Source organism: Mobula hypostoma, chromosome 11 (genome assembly GCF_963921235.1).
Source record: "Mobula hypostoma chromosome 11, sMobHyp1.1, whole genome shotgun sequence".
NCBI lineage: Eukaryota > Metazoa > Chordata > Chondrichthyes > Myliobatiformes > Myliobatidae > Mobula > Mobula hypostoma.
Window position 1 is genome coordinate 75,730,122 of NC_086107.1, and position 20,523 is coordinate 75,750,644.

Below are 20,523 nucleotides of genomic sequence, written 5' to 3' on the forward strand. Positions count from 1 at the left end.
CATCAACTCTGCTCTCAAATGCATCTCCCCCATTTCACGCACATATCCTCTCACTCCATCCTCCTGCCACCCCACTAGGAATAGGGTTCCCCTGGTCCTCACCGACCACCCCACCAGCCTCCGGGTCCAACATATTATTCTCTGTAACTTCCGCCACCTCCAATGGGATCCCACCACTAAGCACATCTTTCCCTCCGCCCCCCTGCTTTCTGCAGGGATCGCTCCCTACGTGACTCCCTTGTCCATTCGTCCCACCCATCCCTCCCCACTGATCTCCCTCCTGGCACTTATCCTTCTAAGCGGAACAAGTGCTACACATGCCCTTACACTTCCTCCCTTACCACCATTCAGGGCCCCAGACAGTCCTTCCAGGTGAGGCGACACTTCACCTGTGAGTCGGCTGGAGTGATATACTGCGTCCGGTGCTCCCGATGTGGCCTTCTATATATTGGCGAGACCCGACGCAGACTGGGAGATGGTTTTGCTGAACACCTACACTCTGTCCAGCAGAGAAAGCAGGATCTCCCAGTGGCCACACATTTTAATTCCACATCCCATTCCCATTCTGATATGTCTATCCACGGCCTCCTCTACTGTAAAGATGAAGCCACACTCAGGTTGGAGGAACAACAACGTCTGGGTAGCCTCCAACCTGATGGCATGAACATTGACTTCTCTAACTTCCACTAATGCCCTACCTCCCCCTCGTTCCCCATCCATTATTTATTTTTATACACACATTCTTTCTCTCTCTCTCCATTTTCTCCCTCTGTCCCTCTGACTATACCCCTTGCCCATCCTCTGGGTTTTTTCCCTCCTCCCCCTTTTCCTTCTCCCTGGGCCTCCTGTCCCATGATCCTCTCACATCCCTTTTGCTAATCACCTGTCCAGCTCTTGGCTCCATCCCTCCCCCTCCCACTTTCAAATCTCTTACTAACTCTTCCTTCAGTTAGTCCTGACGAAGGGTCTCGGCCTGAAACGTCGACTGTACCTCTTCCTAGAGATGCTGCCTGGCCTGCTGCGTTCACCAGCAACTTTGATGTGTGTAGCTTTAATGGAGTTCTGTTGTGCTTTTTGTTTTGTGGCTGCCTGCAAGAAGATGAATCTTAAAGTTGTATACTGTATAGTATTTACTCCTCTTGAAGTTCATATTCAATTGCATTTGAAAGGTTCCAAGTGGCCCATTCCAGACCCTTCTAAAAATATTCTATTTTACTCTTTGCTTTGCATGCTTTTCTTATATCCTTGACCTGTGCTAATTTGCCATTGAAAATGGGTTCTCCTCCAAAAAAGCTGCATTATCTGCACTGGCTCTTCCTGTAATCTGCTCTGGTAAAAGTGAATGAAAGAGTAGAAAGAGGGCATGTGAAGGGGATGTTTCTAGTAGTGGGAGAGTCTAGGACCAGAGGGCACAGCCTCATGATCGAAGGATCTCCTTGTGGAACAGATGAGGAATTTCTTCAGCCAGAGGATGGTGAATCTGTGGAATTATTGACGCAGATGGCTGTAGAGGTCAACCCATTGGGTATAATTAAAGCAGAGGTTAATAGGTTCTTGATTAGTAAGGGCTGATGGTTACAGGGAGAAGGCAGAAGAATGGGGTTGAAAGGAAAAATAAATCTCAGGATCATTTTGTAGAGCAGTCTCAAAGGGTTGAATTGCCCAATTCTGCTTGTATGTCTTGTGGTCTAAATATCTCCACCAGAAAGATTGGCTGACTTGTGGTTAATTATGTGAAAGGTTGGAGTCCAGATAAATTTATAGAAGATTTGGAAATATTTTGACTTTCAGCCTCAGGATATTTTGGTTCAGTGCTTTAAAGTCTGTTTTCTAGTATATCGTAAGTGTACATACTCCTGGTGTCTTGCTGTGCATCAGTTAAGTAAATAAAGAGTTTTTGCCGCATGAACTTTATTGAGACTGTGACAAGTTCCCACGGCAGACTGGTGCAAAAGGTTAAAGCCTGTGGTCAATTTGGTAAATTGGTTTAGTAATAGAAGGCAAAGAGTGATCATGGAGGATTGTTCCTATGATTAGATGCTGTGACCATCAGTGCTGGCTCCTTTATTGTCAGATGCATTAATGATTAGAATGTGAGTGTTTGAGGTATGATTGCTGGGTTCACAGATGACATTAAAAATTGAGGAGAATCATCTTGGGTTGCCTAGGTAAAATGGGTAGAGCAGTGGCATATGGAGTTTAATTCTGTTTAGGTGGGGCTAATAAGAGAGGAATATACACTGTGAATGTCAGTGCCGACAGAATATTGAGGAACAGAAGTCCAAGCATGCCCAAAATTACCAAAGCCAAGAGTTAAACTGGTTAAGTCATATGGTATACACTCAGTGGCCACTTTATTAGGTAGCCATTGGAAATATTTAATCAACCAATCATATGGCAGCAACTCAATGTGTAGAAACGTGTAGATGTGGTCAAGAAGTTCAGTTGTTGTTCAGACCAAACATCAGAATGTGGAAGAAATGTGATCTAAGTAATCTTGACTGTAGAATGGTTGGTGCCAGGAAGGCGTGAATATCTCAGAAACTGTGATCTCCTGGGATTTTCATGCACAGCAGTCTCTAGAATTTTCAAAGATTGATGGGGAAAAAAACAAAAACATCCAGTGAAAGGCAATTTTGTGAGAAAAATACCTTGTTAATGAGAGAGGTCAGAGGAGAATGGCCACACTGGTTCAAGCTAGTAGGAAGGGGACAGTAATACAAATAACCATGTGGTACCACAGTAGTGTGCAGAAGAAGAACATTTCCTGTTGACCCTTGAAGTAGATGGGTTATAGCAGCAGAAGACCACACTGGGTTCCACTCTTGTCCTGATAAAATTGTCATTGGGTGTACTTGCCTTTGTTATCTGGGATGCATAATATAGGAAAAGGGAAGTTATGGTACGTGAACTTTGGGTCAGCCGCAGCTTAGAAATGTTGTGTGCAATTCTGGTCCTCACAACAGAAGGGATGTAATTGCACTAGAGAGAGCATTGAAGTGGTTTACCAGGATAGTACTTGTGATGAAGCAGTTTAGTTATGGTGAGAGACTGTATGGTTTAGATTTATTTCCTTGGAGGAGTGGTGGCTACAGAGGATCCAATTGTGATGTACAAAATTTTGAGGGGCAATTTTACAGCTCATTTAGTGGGTCACTTGGTTAAATGCTACCTTATCATTTTATGCCACCTTGGAATTGTACTGTTTAATGATATTTGAACAAGGATGCAAAGAGGTTTGAAGGCAAAATACAAATTGAGTAATGGCAAATTTATTTTTTAGTAAGACAAGTCAGTGATTAAGGCAGCGGCAGTTAGCTGGTTTGGGCAAGCATCTGGGCAATTTTCGATCTTATCAAGTAGATGCAGGTATAAATACTCAATCTTTTACAGACTTCTCAATGCTTCACATGGAAAGCACGTTTAAGTCCCTTGAGGGTGATAAGGAAGAGGTTTAAAAGTATTGCACTAGAGTAGCTGGACAATAAGAATGGACTCGTTATGGAATGATGCTTTCAGAATATTCAAGGAAAATGTCTGATGATGCAACCTTATTGAAGGTGGCAGAAGTTACGTTGAATATAAAAATTAGAGTAGAAGCTAAGGTCAGTCCTTCCGGATGAAGCAGCATTCATTTGCACTTCCTATTATGTTTTGTAACTTCCAAAACATTAAACTAATTCAAAGGAAAACAAGAGATGTGAGTCTTAGTTTGTTCTTTAAGTGAGATGTGAACATATTACATGGTAGTGCCATGACATATGTAATTCACTTAGTTTTACATAGGACCTATAATAATGTAAACCAGGGCTTTCCAACCTGGGGTACACGTACCTCTTGCTTGATTTAAATGAACAAGAATGCTTAATCGAACACTGTATTTACAATACTACTCAACTACTGAATTATTAAGTACACTTCACGCCCACTTGCTTAGCTATAAACTCCAACTCAACAGAGAATGCATTTCAACTATATACATAGTATTTTATATTATAGAACTACTGTATACAGACATCCACAGCACAGTAAAATTAAAATGGACCCATTCGTGCCTAAAGACTTGATCATTATGGAGCATTTCTTATTCTTGTGGGATTATGTCCTTCCTGACAAGGGGGATCACTCTGCTTGGCAAGTGAAACTTGTGGCTGTGAAAGCAGTCTCTGGTTCTGGGGCCTCCTTCATGGTGGTTGTAGGAGTCGACTCTGAGACTGCAGGAAGTGGTACTGACAGCTCTGGACACCTCTCTTCTTCCTGTTCCTTCTAATTTGTGCCTTTTGATGTTGGGAAGATCCATTTAGTTCACTGGAGTATTTTCTTAATAATCCTTCTATTGCTCCCTTTACGATCTGATCTGATCTCATCTTGGTTTTGTCATCTACTACATCACTGACAAATCCTCTGTTTCTGTTTTTGTTTTCCCATTGACTTTTTTTTAAATTTTTGCCTTCCATTCATCCAGCTGGGCTTTGGTCTTTGCATCTACGTTTACAAGAAGTTTTTTGTCTCCCACTTGGAGTTCATGCAATAACCTTAAAGCGCACAGAGTAGATTTTGCTTCTTTATACTCACAAAAACCAAATACTTGTAACTTCCCTGAAGCTCCTTGAGCTCTCTTCCAGTTTAAAATCAAGCCACATTTTGCAAGAAATGTTGTGGTTGTTCCACTGCTTTTGTCACTTTCACACTTCCTCTAAGCAGCATGATTCTTCTTGGTCTAGTATGCTTTCCAAATCAGAGGTTGGCACCAACACCTGTCTGTCCTCTGGGCAATGTTTCATAGTGTACAGCATGGAGACCGTTGTTATATCATCAATACCTTTATTAAATCACTTTCAGTTGACTATTGCATGCCAACGGTGGATGGATCTCCAATCAAGTTGTAGTTGTCTCAGCCAATCGTGTGCCCACAATGCTGGTTCTCCTGTTTTTACCACATAAAGTTCCATCTGGCTTGCTTGTTATTGTATTTCACTGTTACAAATGTCACCATCACTCAGGAATTATCTTTGCTCCAGTGAAGTTGTATGTTGGATATCAGCAGGCTTCAGCTCAGCATCTCTGAAATGCTGTTCAAACCCATCTTTGGAATGACTGAAACAGCTGAACCAGAATCCAATTCTATTTAAATTAATTTACTGTTCACTTCAGGTGTGAGCCAGATTGCTGTTCTATTGCTAGTTTTCACATTGTAAATCTCGAGGGTACTCAGTCCTGTGTCACTCTCATCATTATCAGATTATTCATCAATAGCATGCAGATTAGTGCTCTATTTGAAACTGCAACTTGACTTTTTAGCTTTATCTCTTCCCTGTGCAGTCCATTTATTTTTGTCTGCCTGACATGCTCTCTGTATGTGTCCTTTGTTGCATTTGTTTTGTTGCATTTTCTGCAAGTTTTGCCTTTAAATCTGCATTGGTTTCATGTATGTGAGCCCCCTGCCACAATAGTAATACAATTTGTTCAGCCAGGCCGGTTTCTGTTCAATGCTGCAATTTTGTTTGCTCTCATTTTCATCAATTGCCTCTCTGCTGTTTCCATTGATACTACAATTTCAACTGCTCTTTTAAGTGTAAGTTCTGCTTCAGTTAGGAGCCATTTTTGAATGCTTTCTTGTAAAGTTCCATAAACTAAATGATCTCCCAGTGCATCATTAAGCCTGTTACCTAACTGGCAATGCTCAGTCAATCTCTTCAATTCAGCCACATAGAGTGAAATAGATTCCCCTTCCTTTAGATTTAGCTTATGAAACCTAAAACATTCTGCAATCAACAATGGTTTTGTTTCTAAATGTTCCTACATTGCATTCATGATAATCAGCAAAGCTCATTTCAGCTAGTTTGGATGCAGCAGTTAAATTTCAAAGCAAACTGTATGCCTTTAAACCCAATACACTCAGCAAAATTGGTACTCGTTTCTCATTAGCTATTTTATTTGCTTCAAGATACTACTCAATTAGCTCAATATGCATGAGCCTTTTGCCCATTGAGCAATTGTATGTGTCTATCTTTCTGATGTAGCCAGCCATTTTATATACTTTTTTTAAAATGATCAACACCTGGTACTCACTGTGTATGAACCTGTGAATTCTTCTGTTTTATGCCTTTTTTAAAAACTCTACTGTCTCTACACATGTTACGCTTTTTTTTACTCGTCAGTCTTCACTGCAGTTTTTTAAAACTTAATGTCTCAACAAGTCAGGAACTATCTTGGCAAACACGAGGAATTCTGCAGATGCTGGAAATTCAAGCAACACACATCGCTGGGGTGATATACTGCGTCCAGTGCTCCCGATGTGCGGCTAGGGTGACATACTGCGTCTGGTGCTCCCGCTTTGCGGCTGGGGTGATATACTGCATCCGGTGCTCCCGATGTGCGGCTGAGGTGATATACTGTGTCCGGTGCTCCCGATGTGGCCTTCTATATATTGGCGAGACACGACGCAGACTGGGAGATCGTTTTGCTGAACACCTACACTCTGTCCGCCAGAGAAAGCAGGATCTCCCAGTGGCCACACATTTTAATTCCACACCCCATTCCCATTCTGACATGTCTATCCACGGCCTCCTCTACTGTAAAGATGAAGCCACACTCAGGTTGGAGGAAGAACGCCTTATATTCCATCTGGGTAGCCTCCAACCTGATGGCACGAACATTGACTTCTCTAACTTCAACTAATGCCCCACCTCCCCCTCGTACCCCATCCGTTATTTATTTTTATACACACATTCTTTCTCTCACTCTCCTTTTTCTCCCTCTGTCCCTCTGACTATACCCCTTGCCCATCCTCTGGGTTTTTCCCCCCTCCCTGGGCCTCCTGTCCCATGATCCTCTCATATCCCTTTTGCCAATCACCTGTCCAGCTCTTGGCTCCATCCCTCCCCTCCTGTCTTCTCCTATCATTTTGGATCTCCCCCTCCCCCTCCCACTTTTAAATCTCTTACTAACTCTTCCTTCAGTTAGTCCTGACGAAGGGTCTCGGTCTGAAACGTCGACTGTACCTCTTCCTAGAGATGCTGCCTGGCCTGCTGCGTTCACCAGTAACTAACTTTGGTTCGTTTTTAAAATACCTTGTCACCACTGTAAGGTTTTGTAACTCCAAAACATTAAACTAACTTAAAAGAAAACAAGAGCAGAGAAATGTGAGTCGTAGTTTGAACGTATCACCTGGTAGCGTCATGACAAATGCAATTCACTTAGTTTTACATATAACCCGTAATGAGTTATTTAAATGAACAAGAATTTACAATATTACTCAAATTCTACTGAATTATTAAATGCACAACACTTCCAATTTAATATATTGAATGTGGTGCTGATAATGGGGTCTCCTCTACATTGCAGAAACCAAATGCTGATTAGATGACTGCTTTGCAGAACACCTCCATTACACACACAAGGGTGTCTTTGAACTTTCAGTTGCTTGGCACTTTCAATCTCCATCCCACTCCCATTTGGCCATGTCCATCTTTAGCTTCTCTCTGTTCCATAGGAGTCCACCTTGATTTCAGGATTTCATTTTTGTATACCACATTAACTTGGAATTCAAGAGTTTCGGATAGCCAGCCTTTCCAGTGCCCTTACTGGTGGAAGCACGATGGGGCAGTGTAATTTGTGTTGATGGAACAGCTTTGTTATTTGTCGTACAACGGTGCCCATATCGGTACAATGCTACATTATTCAGACTGTTCTCCCTTCTTTGCAGATGAGCAGGAAGATGGGTCAGATCAGTTATTTGTTAATTCGACTTCAAACAATGCAAATAATGGGCCAGCAAAAGATGCTGCGGTCCGGACTACAGGTAACTACATCCTGTTTTAATTCCCAGAAGGTTCTGTTCAAAATTTTAAGATGTGCCTCCTGGGCTGTGAACATTTTGTTGGAAGATCCTGCAAAAAGTAGTGGACACTGCCCAGTGCATCACAGGTAAAATCTTCCGCACCATTGAGCACATCTATACCAAGTGTTGTTGCAAGAAAGCTGCATCCATCATCAGGGACCCCCACCGCCCAGGTCACGCTCTCTTTTTGTTGCTGCCATCAGAAAGAAGCCTCATGACTCACACCACCAGGTTCAGGGACAGTTAATACACCTCAGCCATCAGGCTCTTGAACAAAGGGGGTAACTTCAGTCAACTTCACTCACCCATAACTGAACTGTTCCCACAACCTATGGACTCACTTTCAAGGACACTTCATCTCATATTCTCTATTTATTTATTTATTTATTATTGCTATTTTTTTCTGTTTGGCTTTGCACAGTTGTCATTTGCACATGTGCAAGTTGTTGTGGCCTTGCATGAATTCTATTATGGACTAATGATATGCCTGCAAGAAAATGAATCTCAGGGCTGTATGTGGTGCCATATATGCAGTTGGATAATAAATTTACTTTGAACTTTTGAGATCACCCACCATTCACTCTCCCATACTTTGTAATTTGTATTTATAAGCCCATTTTATTGTAACACCCAAAATTCTAAACAACAGCATTATCGATCCAAAACTTTGATTATTGGCTTCAGAAAATGCCATCAGAAAATAGGAGATCAAGGAAGATTTAGGGAGAGAATTTGAAGAATGTAGTGCAGTTAAATGGTGTGAATAGAATTTGCAGAGTGCCACTGACTGGAATCAGACACAAACCAAGCCAATGCACCTCTTGTAATTTAACATTTTAAGTCCAGTTCTGTTGCATCTGCATTGTGAGTATGAGGCAAAATGTATCCTTAGGATGTTGTCTATAGAATTGAATGGAACATTCTTTGAGATGTGGTTCAATTGAAGCCTATTATTTCCCTTTATATTCCGGTCTCTGAGTTACTGCCAACTTTTATTAGCTCAGCATGGTAGCATAGCACTTAGCATAACACTTTACAGCTCAGGATTCAGTTCCCACTGCTCTCTCTAAGGAGTTTATACTTTTTCTCCATGACCATGTGCCTTCCCTCCAGGTTCTCTTGTTTCCTCCCACATTCCAAAAATGTAAATGTTAGTGAGTTATGGGCATGCTATGTTGGAGGTGGAAGCTTGGTGAATCTTGCACTGGGGTTAGTCATTACATGAACAATGCAATTCAGTATACATTTTGATGTACTGTACACGTGACAAATGTTAATTTTTCATCTCTGTCTCTTTTTTCATTCTGTATCTGCCCAGTAGGTTAATTTATATGGTTCTTGTGTATGAATTTGCAGATCTTTCACTATTCTAAGACTTGTTTTTCCATTTAGAAAAACATTCCTTTTTGTCTCTTGGATTAGATGGTGGGTCACCTGGTTCTTGCTTACATTGTATTACTTCTGTAGTTTTGGACAAGTTCATAATCTGTCAGTTTGCAACATTCTGATGCTATTTACATATTGCCAACAGCCCACTCGAGGTTAACTATTAATGTGGCATTGTAGTTTTTCATGCAGCACCTTGTGTTGCTGTTTTTGGTTGTGAATTCGGATGGGATGAACTGGCATGTAACTGCTTCAAAATTTTCTTTAACTTGCTCTTTTATCAGGTGGTTTGGGCTTGCTTGGAGCTTACACAGATAGTGACGATGAGGACAGTCCCGAGACTGAGCCACAGGAGGTGGAGCCACGGTCCAGTAAACCTGCAGACATTGACAGCACATTGGCAAATTTCATGGCGGTGAGGATTATACTAGCATTAACCTTTTCAATGTTGCCTCTCCTTCCTGTTGTTCTTCCTCCTCTTCCCCACTTCTCCCCAGCACTGTCCAATTGTATCTTTTCTCTTCATACTCAGTGCTCGATCACTCTTTAAGTATCAATAGTATCAATTCCAAAGAAGAAGCATACAAATTAGCCAGAGAAAGTGGCTCACCTGAGGACTGGGAGAAATTCAGAGTTCAGCAGAGGAGGACAAAGGGCTTAATTAGGAAGGGGAAAAAAGATTATGAGAGAAAACTTGCAGGGAACATAAAAACGGACTGTAAAAGCTTTTATAGATATGTAAAAAGGAAAAGACTGGTAAAGACAAATGTAGGTCCCCTGCAGACAGAAACAGGTGAATTGATTATGGGGAGCAAGGACATGGCAGACCAATTGAATAATTACTTTGGTTCTGTCTTCACTAAGGAGGACATAAATAATCTTCCAGAAATAGTAGGGGACAGAGGGTCCAGTGAGATGGAGGAACTGAGCGAAATACATGTTAGTAGGGAAGTGGTGTTAGGTAAATTGAGGGGATTGAAGGCAGATAAATCCACAGGGCCAGATGGTCTGCATCCTAGAGTGCTTAAGGAAGTAGCCCAAGAAATAGTGGATGCATTAGTGATAATTTTTCAAAACTCTTTAGATTCTGGACTAGTTCCTGAGGATTGGAGGGTGGCTAATGTAACTCCACTTTTTAAAAAATGAGGGAGAGAGAAACCGGGGAATTATAGACCGGTTAGCCTAACGTCGGTGGTGGGGAAACTGCTGGAGTCAGTTACCAAGGATGTGAAAACAGCACATTTGGAAAGCGGTGAAATGATCGGACAAAGTCAGCATGGATTTGTGAAAGGAAAATCATGTCTGACGAATCTCATAGAATTTTTTGAGGATGTAACTAGTAGAGTGGATAGGGGAGAACCAGTGGATGTGGTATATTTGGATTTTCAAAAGGCTTTTGACAGGGTCCCACACAGGAGATTAGTGTGCAAACTTAAAGCACACGGTATTGGGGGTAAGGTATTGGTGTGGGTGGAGAATTGGTTAGCAGACAGGAAGCAAAGAGTGGGAATAAACGGGACCTTTTCAGAATGGCAGGCGGTGACTAGTGGGGTACCGCAAGGCTCAGTGCTGGGACCCCAGTTGTTTACAATATATATTAATGACTTGGATGAGGGAATTAAATGCAGCATCTCCAAGTTTGCGGATGACACGAAGCTGGGTGGCAGTGTTAGCTGTGAGGAGGATGCTAAGAGGATGCAGGGTGACTTGGATAGGTTGGGTGAGTGGGCAAATCCATGGCAGATGCAATTTAATGTGGATAAGTGTGAAGTTATCCACTTTGGTGGCAAAAATAGGAAAACAGATTATTATCTGAATGGTGGCCGATTAGGAAAAGGGGAGGTGCAACGAGACCTGGGTGTCACTATACACCAGTCATCGAAAGTGGGCATGCAGGTACAGCAGGCGGTGAAAAAGGCGAATGGTATGCTGGCATTTATAGCGAGAGGATTCGAGTACAGGAGCAGGGAGGTACTACTGCAGTTGTACAAGGCCTTGGTCTTGTGTGAGACCACACCTGGAGTATTGTGTGCAGTTTTGGTCCCCTAATCTGAGGAAAGACATCCTTGCCATAGAGGAAGTACAAAGAAGGTTCACCAGATTGATTCCTGGGATGGCAGGACTTTCATATGAAGAAAGACTGGATGAACTGGGCTTGTACTCGTTGGAATTTAGAAGATTGAGGGGGGATCTGATTGAAACGTATAAGATCCTAAAGGGATTGGACAGGCTAGATGCAGGAAGATTGTTCCCGATGTTGGGGAAGTCCAGAACGAGGGGCCACAGTTTGAGGATAGAGGGGAAGCCTTTTAGGACCGAGATGAGGAAAAACTTCTTCACACAGAGAGTGGTGAATCTGTGGAATTCTCTGCCACAGGAAACAGTTGAGGCCAGTTCATTGGCTATATTTAAGAGGGAGTTAGATATGGCCCTTGTGGCTACGGGGGTCAGGGGGTATGGAGGGAAGGCTGGGGCGGGGTTCTGAGTTGGAGGATCAGCCATGATCATAATAAATGGCGGTGCGGGCTTGAAGGGCTGAATGGCCTACTCCTGCACCTGTTTTCTATGTTTCTATGTTTAAGTAGGTTGCTGAGAGGGTACCAGTGAATCGTCACCTTGGCCTTTTCACTCCATCCTCACTTTGACCATGTTCTGACTTCCCCAGGGTGCTCCCCGCTTCACCATTTTCCAATCTCAACTTTTCCTTTCCTTTCAATGCTAATCGTGACTTTCCCTTCCTGTAAGTGGGACTGAAGTATTTCTGAGGTTGCACCATGAAGGAGGCACTGGGTCGCGGATGTACTTTGAGTCTAATGTTTGTCTTCTGCCCACAGGAAATTGATGCAATTACAGCACCTCTGCCCGTTTCTGAATCAGCTCCTTCCACTGAGGCAAAAGCTCCGACACCAACACCTCCACGTCCAGAACCCAAACCTTTATTAAATGCTCAGAAAGCTACAAACAACCATGTTGATAATGAAGTGAATGCAGTGGTGGTGAGCAGTAACATGGCAGCTGATTGGCACTATGATACACAGTATTCACTGGCTGGAGGTATGTGCTACATTAATTTTATGCTTTGTCAAAACCTGCTCTTTATGGTTCTTTAATACAGTCAGAGAGCAATATAGGGCTGAACCTATATCCCTCTAAACCCTACATCTTCGTGTACCTCTTCAAGTACTTTTTAAGTTATACTATTATACCTGCCTCTGCCCTTTCCATATACAGGATTCATTGGATAACCAAGAATAACACTGCTTTGGATATAGGCTGTAGCTACAGAACCTAGGACTCTGTACCTCCCTCTGCAACTGGATCCTCAACTTCCTAACTGGAAGACCTCAATGTGTGCCTCTACTCTACACCCTTGTGGCTAGGCACAGCTCAAACGTCAACTATAAATGTGCTGATGATACAACCATTATTGGTAGAATTTCAGATGGTGACGAAAGGGCATACAGGAGTGAGATATATAAATCAAATCAAGTTTAATTATCATTCAACTTGTACATTAATACAGCTGAACGAGACAGCATTCCTCTGGGGCCAAGGTGCGAAACACTCAAAATAGCATGCAGATTTAAAAATAGTGAGCAAAGAAGCATATTCACTCGGAGGAGGCAGGCGGGGGGTGGGGGTTGAGGAACATATAGGTCAAGACCCTGAGCAACAATGTTCAGCAATCAATGGTACAGTTTCCTGGCAGAGCGCAGACTCACGTAATCCAGCCTGTCATTCCACTGCTCTAACATGGGAGGACAGCTTCACTGGGAGAGGCCAGGACCGAGCCGAGCATGGATATCACACTGCAGTGTTTCTGCAACTCTCACCTGGTCTGCAGCAGCAGGAAAGCCTGAGGTTGTAGTAAGGACGAGGCCTCAAGCCAAGGCTACACAGCTTCCACGTCAACTGCCCCTCCACCATACAAGGGTGACGGGCCTGCAGCAACTTACATTGTCGCTGTCCAACAGAGTCTTGCAATTGCAAGTGAAATGTCCATGACAATCTCCCACCATTATAGTGCACCAACTTCGCTTACGAGTAGCAGGCAGCAACACGGTCTGCAACCAGGTCAGCTTCTCCAACATCCCGGTGGGCTCAGCTAACACCTGTCTAGTCACTCAATCACTGATAGAGTAGCCCTGTAGTACCCTAAGTTCTTGGAATAGAATTATCTTGCAATCATAAAAAACAAACTTTACAAAGAGAAAAGCACTTTTGGTAGGCCCCTGACGTGCCGCTGTTTTTGCACGCATCGAAACAGTTGCAAGAAAATGTTTGTGAACCTTTGCAATTACCTGGTTTTCTGTATCAGTTACTCTGAAAATTTGGTTTTGTCAACTGAAACACTCAAAACTTTTACAAATGTACCATGGAGAGCATTCTGACTGGCTGCATCACCATCTGACATTTGGGGGGTGAAGGGCTACTGCAGAAGATGGAAATAAGTTGCAGAAAGCTGTAAAATTAGTTAGCTCCCTCATGGGTACTAGCCTGTGTAGGAACAGTGCCTTAGGAAGGCGGTGTCCATCATTAAGGATCATCTCCTCCCAGGACATACCCTCTTCACACTGTTAACATTGGGAAGGAAGTACAGAAGCCTGAAGGTGCATTCTTGGCGATTCAGGAACAGCTTGTTCCCCTCTGCCATCCGATTTCTAAATGGACATTAAACCCATGAACACTACCTCAATACTTTTATTTGTTACTTTGCACTACTTATTTAAACATGACTATTTAATAGACATATGTATTTAACATATCTCAATTTTTCTCTATATTTATCATGTATTTCATTCTACTTCTGCCATAAAGTTAACAAATTTCATGACTGTTATTTCATAACAGCTAACAAACCAGTTATATCCAATATTCTCCACCTCCCTTCCTTCCATGGTCCCTATTTTCCCCGGCTGTCTAAAATGCTTTCCATTTGTCCAATGTACTGAAAAGCACCAACATTTTCAACATGCAGCTTTCTATCTTTTTTATCCTATCCAGTGTCACTGTTCTCTTCATCTTAATGATTTTAACGTATTCGGTGATACAACATGTTCCTTCAGCACTCCATGCATTCTCTCTGAATGCACGTGTATTTTTGTTAACTTTTCTTTACAATTGACTTTTTTTATTTTAAATGACTTGCAAATCATTTTTCAAACATTCTTTGCACTTGTATTCTTTTTCAATTCCCTCAATATACTTTGTGTATTCTATCTGGTCTTCAACATATGCCTGTGCCAAATATCTTCTATACTACTGGGCAGTTCATGCCTTTTCCTTTTATCTTGTAATGGTTGGTTCCTATTCCTGTCTATTTTAAAGCGGAATCTATCATAACCACAACATCATAACTGCTTATGGCTGCTTTGCCAAATTTCATGTTTTGTTTTTGCTGAATTCTAAACTCTGCCCAATCCTCAGGCTTGTTAGTTTTTAATCATATCTTTAACGCTCTTCAATTTTTAAAAAATAATTGTTAACTTTTGTTAGTCATAGTTGAGTCAATTTTCTTTTTGGATTTGGCACCGAATAGCTTTGGCAAAAACACCTATTATTTAAAATGAATGAATAGTTGTCATCTTCTGAATTTTTCCTGTAACTATTCACAAAATGTAGCCAGCTGGTGGTTGCCACCGTACTTTGTGTCAAGTAGTCCCTTTTAATCCATTCTGGGTTGAGTGTCAAGCTAGCAACTGGGCCTTGTAAACAAAAAGCAGACATGGTAAAGAAGCGGCAAAGTTGCCACCTGATGAGCCACAAAGTGTGGAAGAGGATCAACAGCTCGCAAAATGTGGGGGAACGTCACGTGATGACGTGGGATTGAGACGTATGAATCCAGCTCTCCTGTAAAAAATCAGCAAAAATCAGCAACCATTTAAACAAAGCAAAGTTAATAAATACTTTCTGAAAACTACTTATAAACTTCTCAAGACTATTTTATGATATGCCTCGTAAATCGCAACAGAAGTCTGCCGTTGTGAAGTCGCCGCGAGACGAGAAGAAAAAAAGGCCTACTGCAGCGATAGATCCTCGTTCTCAGGTTGGGTCTCCTTTGGAGGAGACACGTTTTATCTCTGGCGTAGAAGAACAGGGGGCAATGGCGGCGGTAGCAGTCCCTGGGAAGATGATGCCGGAACTGCGCATGCGCAAAGAAGTTGGCATGCGCAAATCGATACAACTTAAACTACAAGAACTGACGGCCACTGAAAGCGAAAGTGACTCAGATTCAGAATCGGGTTCCGCAGAGAACACAGATGAAGAAGAGGAGGAAGAACTGGAAGAAAATAAAAGTAAAGGATATGATGGAGACATAAAAGAGGCTTTATTGCAAGTAATGACTGAATTAAAAGGAGTAAAAATAGAGATTAGAAACATGAAGCTGAGCTATGATAAGGCTATGAGAAGACAGGAGAAAATGGGTAAGAAACTTCAAAAGTTGGAAAGAACAATGGAGCATATTAACGATAGACTGGAAAAAACAGAAAATGATATGCTTGTCTGGAAAACGGAAAGTAATCGACTGTTGGAAAAAGTGGGCGTGCTGGAAAATTTTAGTAGACAAAATAATATTAAGATTGTTGGTCTTAAAGAAGGTATAGAGGGAGATAATCCAATAGAATTTTTTCAAAGATGGATCCCAGAAACTTGGCAAATGAAAGAGGAAGACCGATCAATTGAAATTGAACGGGCACATAGAGCTCTAAGACCAAAACCACAAGATGGCCAATATCCATGATCAATTTTAATAAAATGTTTGAGATTTCAAGACAAAGAAAGGATTTTATGGGCGGCTGCCCAAGCTGCCAAGAATAGAAAAGGGCCATTGATGATAGAAGGGAACAAAATATTTTTCTACCCTGACATAAGTTATGAACTTTTGAAGAGAAGGAAGAAATCTAATCCAGTGAAAAAATTCCTTTGGGATCACGGTTATCAATTTATACTGCGCTATCCTGCAACCTTGAAGATTTTTTTGGCTGCCGGAGAAAAAAGATTTTTTGACGACTACCAGAAAGTGGAGAAGTTTGTGCGAGATTCTTTGAAGATACAAGAACAAACCCAGGGGAGCGAAATGGATTAAAGATGAAGATTTTGTCAAGGAATAGACTTGGTGAATTTTTAAAGGCGAAAGAATATATAAATATATTATTAATTATATGATAGAGGGGAAGAAAGGTTAAAGTTTAGAATATTAGTTGGGAATAGTGGCATTAATTTTCTTTGTTACGGGGGAGCTGGAAGAAATACTGACCAATCGCTACAGAATTCATGTGTGCAAGCTTGGCTATAGCCACGACCCACAAAATGGAGGGGGGTAGTGTTGTGCTTTTTTTCATTCACAACATTCGTAGGGGGGTATTTTGTTGTTTTTCTTTTTGTATCTTATCTATCTTTTATTTCTTTCTTTTTGCCTGGATGATTGGGAGGGAAACACATAGCAACACGGTGAAGTTTAAAGAGATTCCCCAAGGAGCTATGAGAGTTAAGATGTTAAGTAACGTTTTAGATTGGAGTAAATTCGTTAAGAATAATGACTAACTTATTGAATTTTTTGAGTTTTAATGTTAATGGGCTTAATGGACCGGTGGAAAGAAAAAGAACTTTAACACATATTAAGAAAATGAAGGTAGATTTAGCCTTCTTGCAGGAAACTCATCTAACAGAAACAGAACATCAGAAATTAAAGAGAGATTGGATGGGTAGTGTTGTTGCAGCTACATTTAATTCAAAAGCGAGGGGAGTAGCAATTTTGATTAATAAAACCTTACCAATTAGAATACAAAATGTAATAATCGATTCTGCGGGGAGATATGTGATTAAAAACTGTCAACTTTTTTCCGAATTACGGACTCTCATGAATATTTATGCACCAAATGAAAATGATGCAAAATTTATACAAGAAGCTTTTTTGAATTTGGCTGATGCACATGAAAAAATATTACTAGGAGGAGATTTTAATTTTTGCTTAGACCCAGTCTTAGATAGATCAACTAAGGCTGTTACAAAATCGAAGGTAGTAAAACTAACTTTATCATTGATGAAAGATTTAAATTTGATTGATATATGGAGAAGAATCAATCCCAAAGAAAGAGATCATTCGTTCTATTCTAATAGACACAAAAATTACTCAAGGATAGATCTTTTCCTATTACCAATCAATATTCAACACAGAGTGAAAAATATGGAATATAAGGCAAGAATATTGTCAGATCACTCTCCTTTATTAATGACAACAATAATGACTGATAAGGAAGAAGTGACTTATAGGTGGAGATTTAATTCAACATTATTAAAACATCAAGATTTTTGTGATTTTATGAAAAAACAGATTAAATTTTTTTTGGATACAAGCTCATTCAGTGGATGATAAATTTATACTATGGGATTCGATGAAAGCATATTTGAGGGGTCAGATAATAAGTTATACGTCTAAAATTAAGAAAGAATATATGGCAGAACTAGATCAATTGGAAAAAGAAATTACAAAATTAGAAAAAGAATCTCAAAGACATACGACAGAAGACAACTTGTCACTAAGTTACAATATAATACGCTTCGGGCATATAGAATGGAAAAAGCAATCATGAGAACTAAACAAAGGTATGAGTTGGGTGAGAGAGCACACAAAATTCTTGCTTGGCAGTTGAAAACAGAACAGGCTTCCAAAACGATAAATGCAATTAGAACAAGTGCAAATAAAATTACTTATAAACTTTTAAAAATTAATGAAACCTTCAAAGGTTTCTATTCTGAATTATATCAATCAGAATCACAAAATGATGTTAATGAGATAGAAAGGTTTTTATCACAAGTAACTCTTCCAAAATTGAATTCGGAAGAACAGAAGGGAATAGATGTGCCTTTTACATTAAAAGAGGTTGAAGAAGCTTTAGGATCACTTCAAAGTAATAAATTTCTAGGAGAGGATGGTTTTCCACCTGAATTTTATAAAAAGTTTAAAGATTTATTATTTCCTCCTTTTATGGAGTTAATACGTCAAGCGGAAAAAACACATAAACTCCCAGAATCTCTCTCAACAGCGCTTGTAATAGTATTGCCAAAAAAAGATAGAGATCCTTTAAAACCGGCATCATATAGGCCTATTTCTTTGTTGAACACGGATTATAAAATAATAGCAAAAATTTTATCGAATAGATTGTCTAAATATTTACCAAAATTAATACATATGGATCAAACAGGATTTATTAAAAATAGACAATGGGCAGATAATGTAACTCGGCTACTCAGTATAATTCATTTGGCACAAAAAAGGGAGGAGATGAGTATGTAGTAGCCTTGGATGCAGAAAAAGCATTTGATAGATTGGAATGGGATTTTTTATTTAAAGTATTAGAAAAATATGGGTTAGGAACACCTTTTATAAACTGGATTAAAACTTTAAATACTAACCCTAATGCTAAAGTAGTGAGAAATAGTCAAATTTCAACACCATTCCAGTTAAGAAGGTCAACTAGACAAGGTTGTCCTTTATCACCTGCTTTATTTGTATTGGCGATAGAACCATTAGCAGAACTAATTAGAACTGATTCAGATATTAAGGGTTTTAGAGTTAATATAAAATTAATCTATTTGCTGATGATGTTTTGATTTATTTAACAAACCCGCAGCATTCGTTACGTGAGTTATCTTGTAGATTGGATGAATATGGGAAAGTATCAGGGTATAAAATAAATTGGGATAAAAGTGAAATTTTACCTCTTACTAAAGGAGACTATAGCCAATGTCAATGACTCTAACCCAATTTAGAGGGCCGGTAAATGGTATTAAGTATTTAGGTATAAGACTTGATAATGATGTAAAGAATTTATATAAATGTAATTGTTTACCACTATTGAAAAAAATTCAAGAAGATCTTGACAAATGGATGATACTGCCAATAACATTAGTGGGTAGAGTCAATGTTGTAAAAATGAATATATTTCCTAGATTACAGTATTTGTTTCAAACATTACCACTACAAGTGCCACAGAAATTTTTTCAAGAGTTAAATAAATGTGTGAGAAAATTTCTTTGGAAAGGTAAAATGTCAAGAATATCATTGGAAAAATTGACATGGAAATTAGAGTTAGAGTTACAACTTCCAAACTTTAAGAATTATTATAAAGCAAATCAACTTAGATTTATTGCATCTTTCTTTGACGAACAAAAACCGGCATGGATTAAAATAGAACTAGACAAGATAGAGAAAATACACCCGAAGATTTTATATATAAATGGGAATCTAAATGGATACAGGAAAAGAAAGAATCTCCTATATTAAAACATTTGATTGATCTATGGAATAAGATAAATGTTGATAATGAAATAAAGAAATCTTTATTAGCAAGGAGACCTTTGATTCAAAACAGACTTATTCCTTTTACAATGAATAATCAACTTTTATATAATTGGTACCAAAAAGGGATTAGATCTATAGGAGACTGTTATGAACGAGGTATATTGATGACATTTGAACAATTAATGAATAAATATAAAATATCAAATAACAAATTGCCTTCAATTAAGGGCTTATTTAAAAGACAAACTGGGTCAAACAATGTTTTTGCCAAAACCCAATGAAATTGAAATTTTAATTCAAAAAGGAAAAATTTAAAAATTTGTTTCTTTTATGTATAATTTGATTCAAAAACAGACAATTAAACAAGGAATTCACAAGTCAAAACAAAAATGGGAAACAGATCTGAATATTAATATTGATGAAACAAAATGGTCAAGACTGTGTCTTGACAGTATAACAAATACAATAAACGTACGACTTAGATTAGTACAATACAATTTTTTACACCAATTATATATTACACCGCAAAAAATAAATAGATTAAATTCAAACTTATCTGATCAATGCTTTCGATGTAATCAAGAAATTGGTACTTTCTTACATTCTATTTGGTCTTGTTCCAAAATTCAACCTTTTTGGATAAATTTAAGAGTTTTATTGGAACAAATTACTGGAACTCAACTTCCACATAACCCTATTTATTTCTATTAGGTGATATTGAAGGGATAAAACCAAAACTTAAACTGAATAAGTATCAGAAAGAATTTATAAAAATTGCATTGGCAGTAGCCAAGAAGGCTATAGCAGTTACTTGGAAATCGGATTGGTATTTAAGTATGGATCGTTGGAATAATGAAATTTCTAGTTGTATTCCACTCGAAAAAATTACTTATAATTTAAGAGATAAATATGATACATTTTTGAATATTTGGCGCCCATATTTACAAAAGATGGCATGTTTAGTTGCTCCGATGATAAAGATGTTGGT

General features: G+C 39.5%; 1 protein-coding gene across 1 annotated transcript in view; it reads left to right on the forward strand.

Moving 5' to 3' along the window:
- The window catches only part of fnbp4 (formin binding protein 4), a 60,751-nt gene that overhangs the window by 9,066 nt on the left and 31,162 nt on the right, over nucleotides 1-20,523 (forward strand). The window contains exons 2-4 of the mRNA XM_063062300.1: nucleotides 7,709-7,804; nucleotides 9,514-9,644; nucleotides 12,064-12,283. Of these exons, the coding sequence (XP_062918370.1) occupies nucleotides 7,709-7,804; nucleotides 9,514-9,644; nucleotides 12,064-12,283 (447 nt within the window). The remainder of the gene's footprint in view (nucleotides 1-7,708; nucleotides 7,805-9,513; nucleotides 9,645-12,063; nucleotides 12,284-20,523) is intronic.